The 26,488-nt window shown below is 34.0% G+C and overlaps 1 protein-coding gene across 5 annotated transcripts in view; it reads left to right on the forward strand.

The window, feature by feature from the left end:
* Positions 1–3,581: 3,581 nt before the first annotated feature.
* The window catches only part of LOC143250681 (putative glutamate receptor), a 40,847-nt gene continuing 17,940 nt past the window's right edge, over positions 3,582–26,488 (forward strand). The window contains exons 1-9 of one of the 5 annotated variants that reach the window (XM_076501577.1): positions 3,582–3,855; positions 9,949–10,202; positions 11,205–11,395; positions 19,659–19,778; positions 20,069–20,227; positions 21,694–21,948; positions 22,181–22,398; positions 23,355–23,567; positions 25,144–25,290. In XM_076501577.1, coding sequence (XP_076357692.1) covers positions 19,679–19,778; positions 20,069–20,227; positions 21,694–21,948; positions 22,181–22,398; positions 23,355–23,567; positions 25,144–25,290 — 1,092 coding nt within the window. In that variant the 5' untranslated portion in view covers positions 3,582–3,855; positions 9,949–10,202; positions 11,205–11,395; positions 19,659–19,678. Of the gene's footprint in view, positions 3,856–9,948; positions 10,203–11,204; positions 11,396–11,731; positions 11,875–19,658; positions 19,779–20,068; positions 20,228–21,693; positions 21,949–22,180; positions 22,399–23,354; positions 23,568–25,143; positions 25,291–26,488 lie in introns of those variants that run through there. The other 4 variants (XM_076501578.1, XM_076501579.1, XM_076501580.1 and 1 more) reach the window with 4 other exon arrangements.

Below are 26,488 nucleotides of genomic sequence, written 5' to 3' on the forward strand. Positions count from 1 at the left end.
ATAAAATATTTAATTGTTAGCTACTTCATTATTCTAGTCTTACAGTCGCTGAAACCATTGATCTGTAAGACAAAAAAACTGTGGAGAGGTTTAATCAAGGAATAATAGTAATATATTTAGGGTTAAATATTTAAAAAGGGGTAAAGATATTTGAAATGAAATTTTCTTTGCAGGAGATTAAGACTTATTCTATTTGAGTGAAGATTTATTTGTTTGTTTTTGAAGTTTCCCTGCTTTTCATCAAAACTTCTGTACATATTGAACACGTGTTTTTAATAGAGATAATTGGTCAAGAAAACCACTAAGAAGCTCTCAGAAAGCAGAGTTTTCATGTGGACCCTGTGTCCTTATGTGACAATGTGAGGAAAGATATATGTCTATGATATCTGAAAGCTAGCATCCAATAGTTTTTTATATTTTGTTATCTAAAGTTCACTAGCAGAGGCTACTGCTGGCTTCTTGCAGAACTTACATAGCTTTCATTGATGCATTTGAGATACGTACTGCATCACTTATATTGCTAACATTCGCATATGGTGTCACTGTGGATCTTTCAGATAAGATGTGTGTATGTTAAAGAGGGCTCGGCAGGGATTCTTATGACAAGTCAAAATTGGTTTTAAAAAATTTAGATCTCCATTTGCCAACTAACAGACAGCACCTGGTGTCCAGCGTAGCCAGTATGTATTATATGAAAATGTCTATGACTTTCAAAGTCTAGTTTCACTGCTAAAATGCCCATACCCATTCGTTTTTCAAGTCGTATTGTTCAACAGTGTAATGGTGTGATGCCTGCATGCACTATTGGATGTTATACGTGCTTGCCTTAACGTTAACGTTTGTGAATCACTTTGTTTGTTGTTCTTTGATAAACTTAAACGTATGAGTGTTTTGCTCCTTTGGCTGCCACTTGATATTTAAACGAAGACTTCAAACCATTAGAAAGAAGTATGACCCAACGTGTAATGTTTGATTGTATTTTATAAATTTCTGACAAAGGTATTTTTGTCGTGATCAGCTAAGTGCGATAGTGTTTACTGTAACGTACTTATGTATTCTATCATTTTAAACTACAAGAAATAAGGCCTATAAGGATGGGATGTAGGTTCAGTTTTAAAAGATAGTTTTAAAAGATTATCCACTACAGTATAAATACACATATAAAAGATGACTTTATCTAACTATATACTCTCTATCCACTTAGGGCAGGCACATCTGACTTTATCTAACTGTATACTCTGTATCCACTTAGGGCAGGCACAACTATGAATAACATGTATTTCTTGAAATGTACTTTACGTGAATAGTTTTCATTGGATGGAAATAAACTAATCATGATGCATCGTAAGCTAGTTATTCTGCTCTGACAAATAATATTTATTGATTACTGTAGTAAATATTCAGCTTGAACTAAAAGAACAAAGATCATGCCGAATACAATCAATATATATATTTAAATGGGTGGGCTTGGCACATCCAAACAGAAAGCTGCGTGTTAAATAGCTACAGTGTCTGGTAATCAGCATTTTAATTTTGTAGGAGAAGTTAAGGTGAGCTGGTTCCTTTCGGTAAAACGATTACCCATATGCCATCAGTTTTGAGACCATTCTGTTTAAGTGAATTATATATAACAGTTACTCAAATTACTACATGTATAAACACATTGGAGAGCGGATACGGATGTGTATGACGAAAGCGAGACTTAAACATTTTTGAACAATTTTAATGTAAGATTTGACTGATTGTTTGGAATTAAGCATAGAGCTAGATAATGGGCTTTATGGTCCACCACTAGTATCGAAATCCGGTTTCTAGGGGTGTAAGTCCGCAGACATACTGCTGTGCCACTGGAGGGGTAATGTAAGCACTGAAGTTGTTCTTGTTATGAAGTATTTATTTCTAGATGAATTTATTTTTTATTTCAAGCAACGTGGACCTACAGACAGCTGAATACACCGTCTTATTCCATATTAGTGTCCATGTAAATTGTTTTACTTACTTAGTATCCACTCTCCACCACGTTGGAAAATGGTAAATCTACTGATTTACAACGCTTAAACAAGTGGCTCGATGTGGCTTTGGTATAAAATACACACAAACACGCGCATATTTTTTGCTACTATTTTAAAGAGTACTTGTTACGAGTTACAACGGAACCATATTACCATATTATCCCATTTTAGAGGTCCGTTTTATCCAACCTCGTAAGTGAAGGTCAACACCTCATCATAGGAAGTGAATGCTTTTAATATTTAAAGGTGTATGGTCAATCTTTGTTTCAACTAGATATGGCATTTATGATAAAACATGGTTCATTTTAAAACCACTTGTTTTCTCTTAGTATTCAAATTGATTTGTGAAAACTACATTCAGAGTTAAGATAGCTGTGTTTCTCTACTTTCCCCTACTAATAATGGTCTTGCTTCAATTTTCTCAACCATCACTGTCTTTGTTGTGTTCCAGCTAGCCAAATGAGCTCTGGAACTACCAAAAGCCTCGTCGACTATGTTTATAGTAGCTGTAATGTGAATGACATATTATTAGCTATTCTTATTTATTTTCGCTCATAAGTACTTACAATTATAAATGACGCAATAGCTTATTTTAAATTTTACTGAGAGACCGAATAACAATTAACAGTGACTTAGCGTTAAGCTTGTATGCTGAAATCCAGAGTTTGATCCATGCGATATGCCTACCGCAAGTAACCCGTTGTGAAGCTTTGTGGTTAAAACAAACAAACAATTCAGTGGAATCATACAGCTGAACCTAAGGATCTTTTAACATAATTATTCCCGTCTGAAAATTAAAAAATAAGAAAACATGCTTAACACGTTGAATATAGTTGCTGTCTTGTAAACGTTTATTGTAAAGGTTGGTGCCCGGGTGTTCTTTATTCCACACATATGAAAGTTCTTAGAAAAGAAGATATTGAGAGACAATATATGTTTTCCGAACAATATTTATGTGAAATCATTAAAAGATTTTATTAGCACATTCTAATGGGTATTTTCACATATTTTATTCAACATAATAATATGTTTTGGTGCTTTCAAAGTTGCTTCTACGTCTTTCACGTGTTGTTTACCTGTAAGTGTTTATTATGCTCTAAATGTACGATAAATTTACAGTATAACACGCTATTCAGTGTTTTTTTGATAACGTAATGAAACATTAGTAACTCAGACATGAAAGCATATCTTCTGACATGTTTCTATTCTACTTTACGTGATATAAATACATGTCTAAGACAAAACTGATTAACTTCACTGCCATGTCTCAAGAATGATAAATGATTTTAAGCCGATTCTCACCATCTATTTTCCAGTTAGTACTGCTACATGCAAATTTATTTCTCCACTAAAACAGAATAAATTTTGGTGGCGTACTATATTTAATAAAAAATGTCGTAAGGTGTTAACAAAACTTTTATTACTTTTCTATTCAATAACTGAAGTTTTAACATCAATAACGACAATAATGCTTGAAAAAAAAACTTCCTTTACACGGCGCCATCTCGTGACACACTTTATAAAATGAGTTTTCTTCACAGTTGTCTGTTTCTCACGATGATCTCAAGGTGATGTGACTTGAAACAAACACTGCAAGGAGCCATAAATGCGAAAACACTATTGATAAATACAGTCAACGACCAGCTGTACCTGTTAATATAGAACGCCACACAATTCGATCGTCAGTTCTCAGACCTACGTAAAATTGAAATAACGTTTTTGCTTTCATTCCATTTTTTTCGTGTGTTTTTTTCACCTGGAGAAGTGGACTGAGTGACATCACACAAACGTCTCATCTGGACTAAGAATCTGATATGATTTAAAGCTTCACTTACGTGGTTTGGTAAGTAAGCATATAATTCTTTTGAATCTCCTTGCTCTGAAAAATTGAGCACAAGCTAGCGTACCATTACCACTAATTATTAAGTTAAACTTTTCTGTGAGACTACTTCAGACTGATATTTAGCTTTTAGTCACACATTTTGGGCATCTTTACTTAGAAAAAGGTGAATTAAGTTACCCAGTATTTTCTTTTAGTCAAAAACTTTATTAACTACTATATGTAACTTAGGCCAATATATATATATATTAGTGAAGACCCGGCATGGCCAAGTGGTTAGGGCACTCGATTCGTAATCCCAGGGTCGCGGGTTCGAATTCCCATCACACCAAGCATGCTCGCCCTTTCAGCCGTGGGGGCGTTATAAAGTTCGATCGATCCCACTATTTGTTGGTAAAAGAGTAGCCCAAGAGTTGGCGGTGAGTGGTGAAGACTAGCTGCCTTCCCTCTAGTCTTACACTTCTAAATTAGGGATGGCCAACGCAGATAGCTCCCGTGTAGTTTTGCGCGAAATTCAAAACAAACAAGCAAATATATTAGTGAAATTAAATCATTACATCCAAATGAAGCCAAACAGATAAACAAAATCATGAGGAAGGTACGTGTTAAAAACAACAAATTCCAACCTCTCCTTATTTTATATTTTATTTTTTATTTCATTTTGTTTATTCATTTATTTTTCATCTTTTTATGTTCATCTTTTTCTTATTCTTATTTTAACTTTGGAGAATAGTCACCTTCCCACAACTATTTGCAGGCAGTGAATGGTGATACAGATGTGGAACGTTGTGGGCTTGAGCACCCACATCTCGCTCTCATATTTCTGAATTTCTAATCTTTTTATGTAAGACTAGCGAACTGAAGGTTAAGACTGATGGATGATGTATCCGCACCGCAATGTGGGCACTACTTTTTCAGTCACTTCCAAAACCTAGGATAAATTTTATAATCCCACGTTGTAGCTTGTACCCTAGGATATTTAAAAAAATATATGCAGCGTATTTTGTTCAATTTTAACGTGTTTTGTTTATGGCTTAAAATTTATAGTTATAATATATATATATGCAGTGTGTTTGTGGTGTGTGTCTTTAGAACACGATTTACATCTGTGAAGTAATATAAAGTCAACAACATGTACGTATCGTGCAAAATGTTTACAGATTTTAAATGCATATTAACCTTCAGATATTTCCACTATATATTATAAATTCTAAAGACTAAGGGTCTATTTATGTAAGGTTTTGCTTTACAGATCCTAAGTAAATATTAACCTTCAGAGATTTCCACTCTATATTATAAATTCTATAGACTAACGTTCTATCTGTATAAGAGTTTTGCTTGTCGTTTTATATTAATACTATGAACTGATTGTGGTATGAATATCAGCTTTACAGTATCTTCACTACTGTCTAAAACATCTCCCCTCCCCAAATGTATAGAGCATTATTTCTGTATGAACCTTTAAAGTGAAATGCAAATGGTATCATCTATGCGAAACGTTCTTTTAATTTTGAAGATGAGAAAAACACATGTGAAGAGATTATAAACAAACAAGTTAAAACAAATGATTATTAGATCTAAAACGAACAACTGTGGTTAAAATTCAGTTAAAGAAATTTGTTACATTGAGCATGATCAGCGATAATTTTAAGGACTTACAAGAAAAGACCCGGCAGACTCCAGATAACCTATTGTGAATCGTTGCAGTAACACAATACATTAACTAATGTTTTTTCCTCCCACCTGTGGTATAGTAACATGACTACGGACTTTCAAAACTAGAAACCGGGTTTCGATACCTCTAGTGGTCTGAGAACGGATACCCCACTATGTAGTTTTGTTCTTAACGTCAAATGAACATTTTTTTTCTCTTGAAGATTACCACGTTTGGTTGTGTTATTGCTTACTGTTATACTGCCAGTGAAAACGTTTTGGCATGTCTATAAACTACTAGTATTTTCTTTGTATTCTTGTCTTTGTTAACCGTTAGCAGCTCTGTTCTGATATTTTCTGCAGAAATCAAAGATGGTAGTGATATGCAACGTTGTAAGCTGAAAATGCCCCATCTGTTCTTAGGTTTTAAAACATAGTGGTATATATATTCCTTTGGTTTTGCGATAAGATGCTAAATAGCTGGATAGAAGGTCTCCATCCCGCTAGAGGGAGACTTTATTCTCTTAAACACTTCAAAAACATGAACACGTTTTTTAAAAACTGTTTGGAAGTTTTACCTCTTTGCTTATTTGCTTACCCTTTGTTGTAAGGTTTTACTTTGGCTAGACCATTCCTATCTAACAACAACCATATTATTGTAGTTGGTATATGAATAGGCATAGAAATAAATAGATAAACAGAAAGACTAATAAAAAGATATTATTAGCATATAAATATTCAGTCAGATATACAGATTCGACAGATAGATTATTAAGTAAATAAGACCACAGCTTAAAATAATAAATCAGACGAATATCGTCAAAACTTCCAATAGCAGTCTGTAAATATAAGTATAAAACTAGTTGAGCATAATTTTAAGTTTCAAATGGTTCTATTTATTTTTGATCAGTGGAATCAAGTATAATCAGGATTGAATTAAAAACGGGAACGAATCGAATGGGACCTCTGATTAAGAGAAAAGCAAATAACCAGTAATTGGATGTCTCATTGAAAAACATGCTTGCTTCTGTGTCGGTATGAAAGAAAGTGATTTAAGTCGTTTCACATAAACCTGTTATTTTTCTAATAATTTAGTAACATGCTCTTACTGCATGCTCTTTCAAAAACATTTACTTGGCCATTTAACAGAAAACTTCGTTGTCACTTCTTTATATGTATATTTATATGATTTTAAGTAATAAAATTAGTATTTCTTATATTAGCTACTTGTCTCTTGTGTTTTCGTATTGCTCAATCTGTAATTATCAGGTTGTTGCATATGAAATGTCGGATTTGTAAAGAAAAATGTAAAAAAAATGTATTTTTTTGCTGTTTAATTTATTTAATCAAGATAATCTCCGTTAGACTCAGTACACTTGTGACAACGAGTGTAACTTTAAAAATGCCATCTTTAAAGAACTAGACATCCTTTGATGCAATGAAGTTTTCCAAAGGACTTTTAATTAACCTTTGGTTTGCAATCGTTTTGTTTTTCTTTTAAAAATGTCCAGATGTTTAAAACAGTTATTATCTGTAAAGGAAAGATGTGTTGAATATGGTGAATGGGATACAATTTCATTATGAAGTTCTTTTAGTTTTTGGAGAGTGGCCCGGAAAGGCCAGGTAAGTTAAGGCATTCGACTCGTAATCTGAGGGTCGCGGGTTCGAATCCCAGTCACACCAAACATGCTCGACCTTTCGCTCATGGGGAGGTTCTAAATGTGGCGGTCAATCCCACTATTCGTTGGTAAAAGAGTAGCCCAAGAATTGGCGGTGGGTGGTGGTGACTAGCTTCTTTCCTTCTAGTCTTACACTGCAAAATTAGGGACGGCTAGCACAGATAGCCCTCGTGTAGTTTTGCGCAAAATTCCAAAACAAACAAACAATTTTGGAGAGTGACACGTGAGACACGAAGCCGAGTATTGTCATGAAGCAGTAAATGTATACTGCGATTGGCTATTGCTGGATGTGTTGGTGACAACTTTTGATGCATAATTTGAAGTTCACATCAATACTTTTCTGTTGTGATTGTTTCCCCTGGATTTAAGAACGAATAATGGATCACACCTACTGTCGACCACCAAACACTGACCATAAGATTGTTAGGGTGAAGTTTTGACATATGTTTTGGTGCTTTATCATAGTCAAGCTATTGTCTGGATCGTCGTCGACTGTCGTAAATAATCCATTTTTCATCACAGGCGACAATTCTAAGACGAAACAGGGAGTTTTTGTTGCAAGTAAGAAGTGGAAAACAAATTTCAACTCGTATTATTTGATGGTGTTCAGTCAACATGTGAAGTACCCTTCTATGGAGCATTTTTACATTGCCTATTGTTTCAAGATATCTGAAAACTGTTGAATAATGAACATTAGGTTTGTGGCAAGTTCTTTCACGGCCTGGCAATCCGAGGGTCGCGGGTTCGAATCACGGTCGCACCAAACATGCTCGCCCTTTCAGCTGTGGGGGCGTTATAATGTGACAGTCAATCCCATTGTTCGTTAGTAAAAGAGTAGGTCGGTGGTGGTGACTAGCTGCCTTCCATCTAGTCTTACACTACTAAATTAGGGACGGCTAGCACAATAGCCCTCGAGTAGCTTTGCGCGAAATTCAAAGAACAAACAGTTCCCTCACGGTTTGGTGGGTATCTGATTCAACTAAGGCCTTCAATTCTTCCTCATTAATTGCTGTTTGAGGGCGGCCCCCGAGGCTCATTTTCTAGACTTGTATCATTAGAATGGAATCCCCTAAACCAATGCTGTGTTGTGCTCTTATTAACCGTGCCATAATCAAAAGCATGATTGATACTACGAGATGCTGTTGCCGCATTGTGACCAAGCTTGAACTCACACAAGAAAATTACACGAATATCAATTTTATCCATGATGACAAAAATCAATAGAAATAAAATTTAATTTTTGAACTAAGAAAAATAAAATGAGCTTGAAATGAAACATACACCATACTGTATTATTCTGACAAATTTACGATAATTCTTCTCTTTCAGCCACTAAAAATCGAGTTTCCAATTTGCACATAAAACCCGGCATTTAATATGCAACAGCCTGATAATAAATACTGTTGAACCTTGTTTGGCTTAATTATAAAGTTAAATTCTGAGAGATCCCAACAAAATTGTTATAACCACACACCCGTACTCAAGCGACCATGAGTATAATTAAAAACATATTGAGGCCCGGCATGGCCAAGCGTGTTAAGGCGTGCGACTCGTAATCTGAGGGTCGCGGGTTCGCATTCCGGTCACGCCAAACATGCTCGCCCTTTCAGCCGTGTGGGCGTTATAATGTGACGATCAATCCCACTATTCGTTGGTAAAAGAGTAGCCCAAGAGTTGGCGGTGGGTGGTGATGACTAGCTGCCTTCCCTCTAGTCTTACACTGCTAAATTAGGGACGGCCAGCACAGATAGCCCTCGAGTAGCTTTGTGCAAAATTCAAAAACAAAAACAAACAAAAACATATTGTAGTTTTTAGATTCTGTTAGACTTTAATGAATCGATGTTAGTGAAATACTTTGACAGCACTTGATGGTACTCGTCATTGGCTGAAAAAGGGAAGATTAGTGGAAGGTAATGAACATTGGAAACAAACAGAATTTAATAAACAGAAACATGATTGTCTTTAAACGCTATAAGACTTTAAGGACTTGCAACTTTTCAGTTACAAAAATCTTTTAGTTGTTTGTAAAAAAACACACAAAAACATGTATTTTAAAATGTAAATCGAACATGTTTACAGGCTGTACAAGATTAAATGCGAGACAGAAATATGAATAATTGATTAACGTTAATATTGGAAGACGTAATTTTCTAAACTATCTCAAAACATATAAGCGTGTGTGTGCGTATGTATATATGTATATTGTTTTTCCTTATAAATATGTAAGCTCACAGAATGGAAGAACATGTCCAATAATACAATATTCATTATAATTTATGCCCCTAACAGTACAATCGATGAGCACTCTCCTACTTAAGTGGAAACCTGCTGCTACAAGTGCTATTAAAATGTCAGTTGTTGCATCTTTAAAATATATTTTATTTACTTATTATCTATGCATTAAATAGATATTGTGAGTTAGTTATAGAATGAGCTTATGGAATAGTTCAAATATTCAGTTCTACAAAACGAAAGACAGACAAAAGGAAAATATTACGTTTTGAAAGCAACTTTAGAGGTAAATGAAACACCTATAGTTAGTTCCGTGTCCAAAATAAATGTAGGTGTTTATCTATACAACCACATGTTTTTAAAAGTGGCCAGAGTGATGAAAAGCAGTCATAAAAGGTTAATTTAATTTCAAATTTTCCGAATTATCCTTGTCGTAGTACAACACTTTTGAGTTATGAAATAAAATCACATGAAAAAAAAGTGAGTTGTTTAACTTTATTATTTGACTCATTCTGTTCTGGATGCTCTGAAGAGTCGAGCTGGATTACACGGGCCTCGGAGTTGTAACATGTGCACCAACTGTGAACTAAGAAGAGCCTCTTCAGACTAATTGCCTTCTTGATAGTCTGCCTTTCCAAATGAAGAACATTATGCCTAAACCATATACAAGGTCTCTGATCTAGCCGTTTCGCTTGTTGTTTGTATAAAGTGTCGTTCAGGTGTGAAAAATTAATTGTTTCAACCATATGAATATTTGCGATTTAATGCTTATCAAAATGACACCAAGTAAGTAGTTTATGTTTCTTTTCTTATAATAAAGTATATGCACGTGACATTTCACGTTGAATTAAAATTGTACACATATCTAATGTATCATTTATGTTTCCTGTATAATTTAGTATACGATGTTAGAATTACATGTGTGTGTAAAATTAAGCGTGCAGAATGCAAATCGCATTTATAAAGTAGGCACACAACGTTAGGGCTACTTATATAATGAATAATATAAAATGTAATTCGCATGTACAACTAGGCACACACAATGTTAGATCAAATGCTATGTTGAATAATTTAAAATCAGATCAATATATGTGATTAAGCAATTAACGTAGCTGGTTGGCTTTGTAATTCCAAAATAGAATCCATTACTTGTATGCAGCAATTATCAAATATACTATATTTTGAAACTTGTGATAAATGGTATGTCCTAGTAGGGTGTTATGGTCTAACATCCCAACTTTAAATTCAGCATACAACTACGTTTTCTAAGAAAGGTCTTAAAGTTTATTGGAGTTTCTTATTAAAATGAGATATATATATAATAAAAGAGGATAGGTTATTTCTTTCGTAATCTGCCCAAAATGCAAATATCTACAGACAGATGAATTATAAAACTTCCAATTTCTCCAACATCACTACTGAACGTCAGTTTCTGAGACAGACAATAAGTATATGATTGACAACATCACCGATTTATCACTGGTTCGGAAGTCCACTTTCGTTTAAATAGATCTTGGTGAATGTCTTTTGATTTAAAATATATAAAAAAGATGGAATAAAAAGAGTTTGATGTTATCGTAGTTCAAAGAAAGATATTAAAATTTGTAGGTGTTTATTTGTTAGAAAGCACAGAGCTAAAATGTGGGCTACGTGTATTCTGTTTACCACGTGGGATCAAACCTTGCATTTTAGCATTAGAAGCCCTCTAACTGTTGAGCCGCTGGTTGGGTTATTTTTTTATACTAGTGTTTCACTGTGTTAATTCTTTAGACTTGTGTTAAACTATAGGGAAGGCAGCTAGTCACGACCACCCACCGCCAACTCTTGGGATACTCTTTTCCAACGAATAGTGGAATTCACCGTCATATTATAATGTCCCCACGACTGAAAGGACGAACATGTTTGATGTGAAGGGGATTCGAACCCGTGATCCTTGCATTAGGAGTCGAGTGCTTTAACCACCTGGCCATGCCGGAATGGTAAAAATATGACTTGATTATTAATTGTTAATGTTTTGGTTATAAAATTGATTATTTTAATTACACCTTATTGGAAACTGGTATTAGGGCCAGCAGAAAAAAAAAGACGTGACTAAAAATATTATGTCTTAATCTATAACACGTTACCGATCAATAAATGTTTCTTTGTTTCTTTAGCTTTTAATAATACTATTGACATTTCATGTCAATAATGTGGGAAACTGGTGTAGCAGCTTCACATCATTGCTTGACACGTTGATGGGCTGCGTGCTCAAGCTCGTGAATAAAAAATGTGCGACTCCTTAAATAAAGTATTACTAGAACACATGCGTAAAGTAAGCGGGTCGTTTTATGTTCAGTGGGTGGTTCACTATTGAGATATTGCCAGAATTCAGGGTTAGTAAAGACAGTCGTAGCTCCATGCCTATCTACTTGTCCAGTGAGAAAAAAAGACTAGACAGAACACTCAGAAGTGAAAGGTGATCACATTTTTGTGCTTGATTTTTTGTTTCTTACATAATAGCTTTTAAGCTATTGCATATGTTTTCTCAATACGTATATATGGCATTTCTTAATCGTAAAGTAATCCACAAGAACCTTCATTAAGACAGGCTAAGGCTTGAGTTATGTATGTAGAGTAGCCATCAAAAACTGAAATTAGTTATCGAGAAAGTACTAAAACGACTAGAAGTAAATCTTTTGTTTGTTTTTTGAATTTCACTCAAATCTAATCGAAGGCATTAACTGTCATTAATTTAACAGTGATGGACTTTTGTATTTTTTGTTTTTGAATCTCACGCAAAGCTACTCGAGGGGTATCTGCGCTAGCCGTCCCTATTTTTGCAGTGTAAGACTAGAAGGAAGGCAGCTAGTCATCACCACCTACCGCCAACTCTTGGACTACTCTTTTACCAACGAATAGTGGGTTGACCATCACATTATAACACTCCCACGGTTGAAAAGGCGAGAATGTTTGGTGCGACTGGGATTCGAACCCGCGACCCTCGGATTACGAGTCGAACGCCTTAACACGCTTGGTCATGCCGGGCCCGGTGATGGACTAAATATCATCCACCGCTAGTTTTAGGCTACTCTTTTATCAGCGAATTAGCCGTCATATTATAATGATCCCATGCTGAAAGGACGAGAATGTTCGGTGACTGCGATTCAAATTCACGATCCACATATTGTCACGCCAGGTCAGAGGTAGTTTATTGCACAACAATATTTTCGCGAAGTTTGTCACACAGAGGGAGAGAAAGAGAGAAATCAATTTAAAGTAAAAATACAGAGGCAGCTCACGTGATTTGTATTCTATTTGTACAGAAAAATAATAAACTTTTTTTCTGTTTTAAAAATATGTTTTAACTGCATATATACAGGTACTTTGTTGATCATAAGTAAGACAGATTAACAACTTTTTTTTTACGCTCCTGGAAAAAATGGAACTCAGTAATTAGATGGCGCTTATTCTAAAAATCATATTGAAAATTACTGACAGCCTTTAGTTTCTCACTTATGATATATTTATTCAAAATATTCTTATATATCGTGAAAATAGCTTTTCCTTTAATAACCTTATGATTTGAAAATTGCGTTTAAAAATGCTCCCACCCCCACTAGTACAGCGGTAAGTCTACGGATTTAAAACGCTAAAATAAGGGGTTCGTATCCCCTCGGTGGGCTCAGCAGATAGTCCGATGTGGCTTTGCTATGATAAAAACACACAAAAACACACGAGTTTAAAAATAATCAAAAACTACACATAATTACAATACAAGTTTGAAAACAGCAATATGAATAGTTAGATTTTTACACCGAAAAAACATTCAGGTTATATTAAAAACTTTCATCACGGTATTAAGTTTCATTTGTTGCTACAAAATATCTGCTTGACTTCTTGGGCCTTTTCTATATGTTCTCAGTTTCACGTTGTAAGAATCAATAGTAATCTCCCATCATCGCAAGATTCCATCATTCCTGATATCATTGTTTCATAATTTTTATTTCTGTGATTTCCTAAGAAGTTTTAACAACAAACTTGAATGATTTCCAGACAGCATGTTTTTCTCTGATTGAGAACTGTTTCAAAATCGTAATTCATCAACACTTCCCAACAAAGGTATCTCCTTTCATTTTTTCTTCACTGACTTTTGAAAACTTTTCAGACTCATATCTGAAACTATTTTACTACCATTCTTCATAACTTTTACAAAATTATTCATAAGTCCCAGCTTAATAGGGAGTGGGAGCATAAAAAAAAACATTTTGAGGATTCACTAAAGTTGATGCTCAGTATTATGTTTCCCTGGTTTGTAGTTTTCTTTCATTGGTCATTTCTTCTTTTTGAAATGGTTTTATCATCTTAGCTTATCATATAAAGCAAACATATTTGGTATACCCATTCTGCAGGACCAGTACGAGTGCAATAACATTTACATCACCATCTACGTTACAACAATGATGATCATATTTGATGTTCTCAAATGTAATATACATGAGTTGATAAGTTTCTTTCATGTTCACAACATGAGCATAGGAATAGATGGTTTAGTGTTCCCATTGCGCAAAAGTACAGCTTTGAGACTAACCTTAGATGAGTCGATACAAAGTATCCACTCCTTGAGGATGGTGATGCTTAACATGCAATTATTCCATAAGTGCATCAGCATTTGTACAGAAACACAAAGTATTTTGCATGCTGTAAACAAAAGTCAAGATGTTCCCCATGGTGCTTTCATAGTGACAAGTCATGAATCAGATCGTTTAGCTCTTCTTGTGTGATCGTAAGAGGCAGATCTTGTTGAGGTCCCACAGCAGTATAATTACTAGATGAGCAGGATGAAAATGACTCATTATGTTCCTCACGTAATAACTGCATATTCAGAAACTTTATTCATGCAAAAATAATAGTAATTTACATGATCATGAGAACTGCAAATGGCAAATGTGTTGAGCCAGATGTGAGACTCGGCATGGCCAGGTGAGTTAAGGCGTGCGACTCGTAATCTGAGGGCCGCGGGTTCGAATCCCCGTCGCAACAAACATGCTCGCCCTTTCAGCCGTGGAGGCGTTATAGTGTGACAGTCAGTCCCACTATTCGTTGGTAAAAGAGTAGCCCAAGAGTTGGCGGTGGGTGGTGATGACTAGCTGACTTCCCTCTAGTCTTACACTACTAAATTAGGGACGGTTAGCGCAGATAGCCCTCGAGTAGCTTTGCGCGAAATTCAAAAGAAAGATAACGAAAATGGTAAATTCAAGCGACAAAAGATTAAACTGACTTAAAATTAAAGTGTTTAAAAAACATGGAAGCAATATTTAAAATAATAAGACAGCCTGAATTATTTATTAAAGTTGCATGTATAACACTGAATTTATGTGTTTCTGACAAATACCTTAGAGATAAAGACAAGTGAATTAAGAGATAAACAACTTTTGCAAGGCTTGATGAGAAACCACGCTTCTTGTAGAACGTAAAATCAATTGTATGCTACTTAAAAACAACTTTAAAGAAAACTTTAATATAAGTAAGCAGTGTTAAAATGATAAAATGATACCTTATTTTCCTCACCGAGTGGATGAAAATATAAAATATAAATTATTTAGTACGTATCTAAATAAAAATGACTCGTTATATTCCTCACGTAATAATTATTATTACTCCAGTTTGTATTTATGTATTTCTTTTTCTCAGAACTGTCTGAAATGTTCAACAAAACGCAAAATGTTTCCGAAAGCTCTTATCAACAATACAGCATTGATGTACATATCTTTACTTTAGAGTTGAACACGTTCTTATAGTTAACGTCTCCGGCCATGTGGTTCGAGGTTCACTTCACGTTACTATGAAAAACAAAAACAAAATGATTGTGTTCGTCACTTTAAGTGGTATATAAAAGTAACACCTAAATATTACTCTAATATTTTCTCTACATGGTGTTGAGGAGATAAATAATTTGTAGTTTATCATTTCAAAGAGACCTCGTGAATCTTTGCGCAAAATTCAACGAACAACAATTTTGTTTATAAGGGTACAGATGTTGTTACTTATTAATTAAAAAAAACCAGCAAAAATTAAGAAAATTAAACCAGCCACTAGAGAAAAAAAATGATTAACATTTGCAATTTTATTCCTGGTGTTTTTATATTGTTATTCGTAATACAGTTATCTTACTCGCATTATATATATTTAATCTGGTTTTAAGTAACATGTAGGGATATTGTGCTAAGTACGAGACATTCTCGGTTGAAACTGCATCAATGAATATATTGACAATAATAGGAAAGCCTTAGGAAAAGTACAAAAATACAAAAAGGTTAAATTTGACAAAAAAAAAAAAAAACATATACGACTCAAAGTTGTTTATCTTCGAAATAAAGTATATACTTAATAAAAATTGACATTTGTAAGTGACATGTGATAACACTATGTAACACAAATTTTGTTCCTGGATGGTATGTGTTATTTCGTAATTGCTTATATTGTGAAAGTACAGAAAATGACCATTATACCCTTCAAACTTTGCTTTTGTGACCTGGATAATGAAATATAGAAATTAACCTATTTTCTATGTAAAAACGGACAAATTTACACATTTTTATTTACAGAAGGTCTGAATAAAACAACATATCAATCAAGATTTACATGTATTTATACTAAAGGTTTCACGTATTTTCACGTATCAACCCCCAAATATCGTCTCCCGTCATGTTTTCGTTATACGTTCCCACGTCACAAAAACAAAGTTTAAGAAGAAAAATAGGTCTTTTCCATTTACTTTAGGCATAAGCAATTGGGAAATAACACTTTCTGCCCAGGGACTAGAAAAAATAAAAATTTTGTTACATAGTGTAATTTCAGTCATGTTAACAGTATTTATATCCTTCATATTGCAATTACAAAACATCGTTGCATCTGATAATTATCAGGACGATTCTTGAATAACTAATTCTAATGAAGAACTTAACAATAACAAGCAATAGCGGAAGTAGCTTCATTAGGAACTACATTTCAAGCCTCATGTCTTTCAGAATGCCAACTCATTCATCTCGAGTGACCTGACTTATTATCAAAGAAAAATCAGGGTTTTTCTTTTCTCTGTTGCTGTAAACATCGAGCATGCCAGACATCTCGTAGAAAGTTATTAACGATTTATATCTATCTTTCTTTTCTCTGTTGCTGTAAACATCGAGCATGCCCGACATCTCGTAGAAAGTTATTAACGATTTATATCTTTCTTTTCTCTGTTGCTGTAAACATCGAGCATGCCAGACATCTCGTAGAAAGTTATTAACGATTTATATCTTTCTTTTCTCTGTTGCTGTAAACATCGAGCATGCCAGACATCTCGTAGAAAGTTATTAACGATTTATATCTTTCTTTTCTCTGTTGCTGTAAACAACGAGCATGCCAGACATCTCGTAGAAAGTTATTAACGATTTATATCTATCTTTCTTTTCTCTGTTGCTGTAAAGATTGAGTATGCCAGACATCTCGTAGAAAGTTATTAACGATTTGTACAATGTATTGTTCTTATTCAAAGGCAAACACATCTATATCATTATTGATCATGACTAAATAAAGACAGGATTAACCATACGTGATACTTCATAACTGAGTGTGTCCTGTTCGGACAGGAAGCTTGCACTGAGATTACAAGAAAAACCTGAATATGGGTATCTAAATTTGTATATGATTTTTTCCTATGTTATGAAATGCTTACGTTCATGGCTTTTGTACATTGTTTTCATTATTATATTACAAACTTTCATAAAACTTGCAACGTTAAAATTCGGAGTTTAATTATTCTCGGTGGACCCAGCATATAGCCCTATGTAGCCCTGCGTAAAAATTGACAAATAAATATTTGAACAAACACAACAGACACAATACACTACTGGCTGAGTAGAATGCAAAGAGTTCTTGTCCAAGTTTATCAGTTATTATTGTTAATGTACTTTTAATGTATTACACCACTTTACTAACAATTGTGATGTGTATAATCCTTACGGTCACAAATACGAACAGTGGAACGAATACAGAGATGTGACATTTACAAAGTACCGCATGATGAAGGTGCATGGAATGTTGTACTTGGCATCATGAAGAAGGGAAAATTCTTTCAGTCTGCAAAACTTGTTGCTTGTTCTGAAAATTGAAAATTGAACGTTTTGAAGGGAATACAGACGCAGAAGTTAAAATGTGGTGGTTTTCAGAAAATATTTGGTTTTACTAATCCACAAAATCAAGAAGAATTGAGCTTCAAAATTTCAAGGATTAAAAAGTGTTAGTGATGAAAAGTGTAGTTTATCAGCTTCTACTACCACTATACATCTATAGTATTTACTGTGATACTGATATGTACCAGAAAATATGCTAATTAATTATACTAACTAGATGTATCACATCTGGCTCTCTGAAAGGGTTCTGTTTCAAGATTAAATTAAGAGTAACAAATATTTTTATTTCTTGTTTTTGAAGCTGACATATCTTGTTGTGTCGTAGCGTACAACGTGCATACTTTTCTCGCGATTCATGGCATGCGCATGCTTCACTGACGTCACGAAAGTACAAATTGCTACGTTAAGCATCCCTTATGTGACATCGTTTTATTATCTTTTCATTGACCGAGAGATAATACACTAATGTAGTGGTTAAAACAGGTGGTTCCACCAGGTGGCTTCCTGTCTGGGAATCATCAATTTCACCTAAAACTAAGAAACTTATACTGATACACAGATATAGACAGATCTTTAAATTAGATGTTGTACAAGATAGCGATTTAATTACGCTATTACACCATTACTTTCATGGTAACTACAGCAGGTGTGTTAATATCACGACTGTCCTAGTATGTTTAGATGAAAACAGGAAAAGGAAAGACTGAAGTTGTGTAATACATAACGGAATTACAGTTGGTATAATTCATTTGTTTACAATGCAAGCTTTCAGGAACTGTGGGCGTTATTTTACATTCTATCAAAATAGTGCCCTTAGTTCTTGTGATCGCACAATTCACGATCTTGCGTTAAGTTCGCATCTTCTTGTTTAGATGAACTTAATATATTTGCTTCCATATCCACTGGCTTGGATGTCTATCGCATTCTGGGGTTGAAATTAATACAGTTGCGGGAGCATAGTAAGAATTTTTACAAGAATACGACACCTTGAAATCAACAACACGATTGCGTGTATAATACAGCGCTTCAGCTCCAATTTTTACTTCGCTCCCTTGCGCAACAGTGAAGGCTAGTACAACAATAGTGTTCCTCTAGTGCTTGTTCTGCGTGAATCTTAAAGCATGGCAGTGTTAGAAATGACGATATTACGACAAACACGTTTATGCCGTGAAATTACTTAAAAAGCAGTCATTTTATTTATAGCTAATTTTATTGTGGTCACAACTTTGTTTTTAAAATTTTAACAAAACCACCTCTACGTTAAATCAATTAGAGTCGCCTAGTCAAAACTATGACTACATTTTTTACTATGTTATAGCTGTTCCTGGTCTTGGTTCCATAGTAAATTAATTAGTCCTGCACAATGAAAACGAACGTTCATGGTGGTAAATTAATTATTGCACGCGCTAAGTTCATAGGTGGAACTAGTCTGAATGTGTACGTACGCGCTTCAAAATTATTCTTTTAACAAAGCAAATTTAAGCAAACGTTTATCACATATCACGTACACAAAGGAAGAATTACACGTGTAGTGCGTTAGAAATAATCTCAAGATGTGGAATGTGTTGAGTTTGATGTATTATTTAAAGATTTGATAAAAGTTTAACTTTTCATTAATGGCTGTTTGGTTTGGTTTGAATTTCACGCAAAGCTACACGAGCCGTGTAGCCATCTCTAATTTTGCAGTGTAAGACTAGAGGGAAGACAGCTAGTCATCACCACCCACCGCCAACTCTTGGGCTACTCTTTTGTGAACGAAACGAATAGGGGGATTGACCGACGCGTTATAACGTCTCCAGGGCTGAAAGGTCAAGCATGTTTGGTGTGGCGGGGATTCGAACCCGTACAGAAAAAATAACACATTGCGTATATTTCTGTTTAACAACAAACAAATACATATTCAACCAATTTGAAATTGATATTTATTATGATCACTGAAATTGCGTAACATTTAACTCCCAGTTCTTTGTGTGTTTGTTTTCGTTCTTCAAAGATTCTTTCGAGAACAGTTAGAATTATTGAAGTATTACATATCCTATACTGAAATAAGTAAGGAAGGTAATTATCCTTCACTTATTTGCAGATTCATAAGACTTGATTTCTATGATGTCTTCAGTACAGATTATTACGGTCCTCTGTGTCTCTTTTCTTTGTTTCTTGCCTGAAGTCACTCCAACCAATATCTCAGAAAATCTTAAAATAGGTATGTTTATGTATTATTGTAAATACGCCGTTATTTTTATAAAAAGCTTATTACCGTTACAGAATTTGCTAGAAAATCAGTAAAAGTTAAGTATATGAAAGTAAAGAAATTCTTTTGGTGTAAAATTTAATAGTCTTATTTTACCCTCGATCATTGGACAGCTGTTATTCACTGTGATTTATTTATCTATATGTGTGTGTGTCTCTCTCTCTCTTACTGTATCTGCCTTTCTATCACGATTAAAAACCGTTTCCATCACATTGCACTTAAGACAGCTTTTCATCGAACAGGTTTCATTGCTGAACGGAACAATACTATCAGTTCCATGTTGTTCCAAGTTTTGACCGCAACTGCCAAGTACGTGAACGAACGCCAAGATATCTTACCGCAATATAAATTGGAAGTTCGATCATTCATTCCAGTTGATTTAACAGTAGTCGAAAATACAGGCAAGATCTTTATTTATTTAGTGTTTTGTTTGTGTGTAGTAACGTTGGGTCTAGACAGTCCTTTTTATCCAGTTGAGAATATGTCTCATTTCAGTATTGCACTTATATTGTTCCAGTTCGTGTTACTATTTCACGAGGTGGGGTCGCCAACTGTTACCTTTCACAACGTGGTTTATTGATGGAATAGTAAATTAACATACACATTCTGTTATGTATCCAGCTGCGCTTTGTGACGTTGCTTCAAAAAGCGTGACCATAAAGTTATTAGTGTAGGATCACAACTGTAACGAAAAAAAACAGACAGTCGATAAACAACACACTTTGCCCTATCATATGATCTACAATGTACCCTAAATAATTCAAGTAAAATTATATTCATGTTGTTATTGTTAAATACTGGTAATTCATATTACACTGCTGAATATTAGTAATTTATGGAAAAATATCAGATGCTACCTTTTTCTTTTCTTTTCACTTGTTTACCTCTAACTTTGATATTTGTTTTCACTAATTTTGTAATACTAAAAATAAACACACTATAGTTTGTTGATCGAGAAATTTAATGAAATGCTTTTATGAGAATGCAAATAAATATTTCCAGACCTTTAGAGATATAAAACAAACAGTATAGAAGTGAAAATTAGGTTTGAAAGATTATTGTAAACAGTTGTTTTTGATATAAACAGGAGAAAATAATAGGTTCCAATAACTTCATTAGGACATGACATTTTGGTTTGAATTTCGTAAAAGCTACATGAGGGTTATCTGTGCTAGCCGTCCCTAATTTAGCAGTGTAAGACTAGAGGGAAGAAGGCTAGTCATCACCACCCACCGCCAACTCTTGGGTTACTCTTTTACCAATGAATAATGGGATTGATCGTGATATGTAACGCCCCCATGGCTGAAAGGGGAAACATGTTTTGTGCGACGAGGATAAGGACCTGCGACCCTGAGATTACGAGACGAACGCCTTAACCACCTGGTCATTTCGGGCATAGGATGTAGCATATACATTACCTTTGTAACAGTTCAATGTTTAGCAACAATTGTTAGAGGATAAACTTCTGACGTTTGATATATTTCTCTGTCGTGACCAATTTACACAAAACATTTAATGTTTCCAACTTGTTTGCATCCGCACCAAATAGAGACCGTTTTATTGGAAACATCCCATGAATCTTGTACAAGCATGATATGAATTTTATTACTTAATGCTTGCAAAGAAAGAATTGAATCATAGCTGTTCATTTAATTATAAAAAAATATTTAATGTTTTGTGCTAAGAATAAGTTTAGTTAACAAAATTAAAAACTATCGACCTGTGGCTGAAGCACCAAACCTAACCGAACAATAATCACTTATAAATCTAATTAATTTGCCCCCATTGTTATTATCCAGTTGTATTTTATTTTTCTTTAATTAAAACGTGTTTGTCTGATTTGATTATAACTTTACCTTTTCCACAGTCAAACAAATTATACAAGATGGCGTCCGCGCTGTTGTTTCGTTTACTTCCTGTGCACTAGCCATTCAACTGAAGTCCCTTATGTTGAAAACAGGGCTGCCACATTTCGTCATCAATCATGGACTGTGTCACCTGCCATCTGGCGGAAATATGTTTATTGACAGAACAAGAGACTATGATGTAACAAGTGCTATTGCTGATGTTATCAGTTCTACTAAGTCTCGTGACGTAATTCTTTTACACGACGAAATTAATGGTAGCTAATAAAAAAATTTTATTTTTCGTTTTATAATTGATTTCAGAAATATATTTCTTGTATCGCTTCTTTTCTTTGTAATATATATGTCTGGGAAACATGTATATTTTGTCATAGTTCGTGCAATCTTGGTAAAGTTAACTCATATTTCCACCTACATATTTACTTGTCTTTAGAGAAATATATAATAGCAAATGGTGAAAAAAAATTACTTCTAATTATTTTAATAAAGGAGGATTTCCAGCCAATGTGATGTTAAGAATGATGATGAAGTTGTCTCCAAGGTTTGTCCACTTGACAGTTAACGAGGAAAGGCCAGATGGCATAACTAACGCTGTTCATCTTGTTAACAAAACTCTCCACAGAATGAATACTGTAACAGAATCCAACAATAAACTTCGACTTCTTATGGTGACCAACATGGAATTTACAAATAAGGCCTTGTTTAAAGTGAGGATATGTTTATATATTTTTATTTCGCCTAAAAAGGTGTTGTTTGTCCAGACAAAGGAAATTTGTAACAAATAGCTTTTCAAACTAAAGTAAACTTCAGTGAAAAGATATAATACCGAGATATCTAGCCTTGTTCCACAAGCACATTTAAAAACATTCCTGAGTAAGTTTTGTGTGGTAGTATTTAATTTTTACACTACTTATAATATTAGTGAGCGCTGCACCATCTAAATGTGGGACAAAAAACTGCGTTAAAATTACATTTTGAGTGTATAATATACCATCTTTACACATGACCCACCAGTGTCACATAGGAATGTTTGCAAATTAATAACGTGAAAAACCGAGTTTTGACACACATAGTGGTCAGAGAATAGATTTTGCTTCAATATAAACAAACATCTTTCCATATACTGGGTATTTTAGATATCGTTAGGAGGTTTTAAATTTTAGGACTGTTGATTAGAGGACTAGATAAATTATTAATCTTTTTAACTAGTGTTTAAGATAAAATTTCCAGCTCAGAAGAGAGTTAAAAATTTATAAATATTATTCCGGTAATTTTTTTCATGAGTTACCTGGTATTTGGCTTTTACGATGGATCTGATCAATCACGCTATGTCTTTGTAATTTATCGTGAAACAAGCTGAATTTACCAGCTTTGTTGGTTTTTAATAGATGTCCTTTATACCAAATCAATATTATTAAACAAGATCTCGTATTATAACTCGAATGAAACATAATGCTTGATTTTTCGAGATTTTGTATGGTCTAGTTATGTTCGGATATATTTTAGTGGGTCATTTTAATTCGTTTTGTTAAGCGAAAAATATACTACTTGTAATTATGTGTGAACAAATATTATTATGGAAACTTTTATTTAAATATAATAATCTCCTCATAAAGTGAAGACAGAGAGGTTTGTTTTAAATAAATCTATTTGGATTTTCTAGCTGTACGACGTGGGCATTCTTAGACCAATTTTGAAAGTCTTAGTTGTACATCCAGGCTGGTCTGAAGAACTTAACTTCATCAATGAACCCATGGATGTTCGTTACCAGTTTGACCTCTATTTCTCACTTCTCGTAAGGAACTATACAACAAAACAGTGGGATTTGTTGTACAACGTTTCTAAAGTGCTTAAGGCAACTGTGAACAAAAATGAGGCATGTACAGAGGATGGGTATCTGTTTACATATTTCGTAAACTTCCAAATATTTATAACATGTAAGAGTAATAATATCATTTTACACATGCTTAATATTTTAATAATACCTTAAAAACGTTTTCACTAATTACAGAAGATATGTAAAGGTGGCTTCTAAAGAATGAACAAGTAACTCTTGAAAATTAACTTTTTCCAAGTTAAAATCTCTCGTTTTTATGTACAATTGGAGGTCTAAAAAGTTAAATACCGAATAGCTTTAGAAACTCGATAGACGTCGCAAACTATCTTTTTAATGAATAACATTGCACGCTCTAATGATATTCTACATATATATGTGTATTTTATTAAAGTTTTGATAAGAAACTGATTGTTTAGTTTTGACACTTCGTTAGCTCTTTATGATCACAAGTGCTAATTTCATGCAAACTCCTCAATAGATATTCTATCTACAAAAGTATCATTTGAAGTTCTGAAACTATAAAACTTAAAATAACTATTATTTGTTTTTTCGTGGACAGGTGTTCTTTTAAAGGTTAACGTATGTAATCCAAGCAAATATTCGACTTAGAAGAAGTCATCGTTTTTATGATCCGCTGTCCTTAACGGCTAGATTCGAAAATTTGCCAAAACTTTCTTGGCTTTTTCAATTATTTGGTGGCGAAATAACTCGTTAAGTTCTTACTGTCAACTATGACCCCCATGTTATAAGCTTGTGAGGAGGAGGGCTTTATGAAATGTCTATACTGGTATAGAAACAAGTATTTTATTTTTTGAATCTCGCGCAAAGCTACTCGAGGACTATCTGCGCTAGCCGCCCCTAATTTAGCAGTGTAAGACTACATGGAAGGCAGCTAATCATTACCACCCACCACCATGTGATTGACCGTCACATTATAAGGTCCCCACGGCTGAAAGGGCAAGCATGTTTGGAGCCGAGAAACGAGTATACTTTACGACAATTACGTTTTCGCTTTTTACCATTCTAAACAGATAACGAAGTTTCTGGTTATGATATTTCCAGTGAAAATCGAAGGAATAAACAAGTGTAGATTCTCTATTTCTTTTTCTCGCTAGATGCACTTAATAAGATTTGAATACCCAAATACTTGTAAAATTTTTATTTCATATATGAGATTGCAGCCCCGAGTGATGCTTTAAAAACAAAACACCAGTAGGGGTATATTAAAAAGGAAATAAAAACATATTTGTGGATCGTAAGAACTTTTTTTGATGCATTACAATGTATTAATTAAATGGTTTTTTAACCATAAATTGTTTGACCTTTAATTTTAGATTTACTTGATATTTTGTATTTAGATAAAAAAAGTCCAAACATATTAAATCATACCTCTTAATACATTCTCATTAAGTTTGCCTCGTAAAATATTCACGAAAGTAGACATATTTTCTTTAGTTATGAATCAATCAAAAGATGACCGTGAGGGTTAATGAAATATTTTTATATACAAACAATTAAGTGTTCTACAAAGAAGTTTACGGTGTTTGAGTTATATTAGAGAATATATGGTGGGGTAATCATGTTTTTTCGGTTAATTTTCACATTTTGTCTCTAGCTTAATCTACCAGAGGTCTACGCTGTTTCTGTTGTCTACAGTTTCGCTAAAGCTATGCATGATATGCTTTCTCAAGGAGAAACCTCTTTTCTTCGAGACAATCATCCCATTTTTGTCAACAGCAGTCGCCTTCATTTGGCTATTCAGGTGAATAATATTTTAGAGTACAATTTTGTACGACACGACGTAATATAGAGTGTAATATAACCTAGCAAAGATGAGTGTTCTTACAACGATGTTTGGTTAGTTATACACATGTAAACAAATGACTAGTAAAAACAACACTTAAGTTGCAATATTTCCCTCCCTTCGTTTTGACGATTAACAGAGCCCTTGGTGAAAGGCTGTCAATTGTTCTGAGATAAAATATTTTTGTTCTCCATTAATTATTAAAAACATAAAATACTTCATAAAAGCTTTGTGAGCGTAATTGCTACCCATAAGAGCAACATATGTGAGATATGTGGGCGTGAAACCAGAAATAATTGATATGACAACTTCAACCTTACTAAATAAAACCAGTAAGGATAAAGCTATTGGAAACGTCACGTCCTACAAACACATATAGTTGAAAATTAATACTTACTAAAATTAAGTAACTTATTAACAAAAGTTGTGAGAAATAATTCCCAAAGATTGTAGGAAAGTATTTTTCACACAAAATTGATATTCTTATCATTTTGGAAAACAAGGCCCGTTCCATTTCGATCTTGATTTCCACTATATGAATGGTTTTAAACGCATTCATAAGATCTAGGATACTCTGTACTCTTAGTAGGAATGATTATTTTTACCATTGCTTTCAGTGGCTGATGTGCCTATCAACCACGGAACTATCTAAGAAAATTAGACAAGTTACAAGGACAAGAATAAAATATTTCTTTGTTACTGTTACTTATACTTTGCTGTTTAATTTTGATGGGATTCTAAGTTTTTTGAGGAACTTTGAGAGCTTTATTTTCATCAGTGTTAATAATATTTCCATTTTGTGCAAACACCACGCCTTTGAACTTTGCGCGGCAACAGAGATTATGATAAATATGACTTTATATTATCCTAGTGTATGTCTATTTTAGATTAATACCACACTGGGCTAACTGCTGTGTTCAATGCAGGGAATCAAACTCCATATTCTAGCATTGCAAGTCCATTTACTTAATGTTCTAGCGTATACTGAATAGTTCAGAACTTTAGTAGCAGTTTGGGCACTTTCAAGATACGCCACCAGATGGCGCTACACACGTATCCTCTTCAGATAATAGTTTTTGTGTTTTTTTTAATTTCGCACAAAGCCACTCTGTGCTAGCCGTCCCTAATTTAGCAGTGTAAGACTAGAGGGAAAGCA

This window comes from Tachypleus tridentatus, chromosome 5 (genome assembly GCF_004210375.1).
Source record: "Tachypleus tridentatus isolate NWPU-2018 chromosome 5, ASM421037v1, whole genome shotgun sequence".
NCBI lineage: Eukaryota > Metazoa > Arthropoda > Merostomata > Xiphosura > Limulidae > Tachypleus > Tachypleus tridentatus.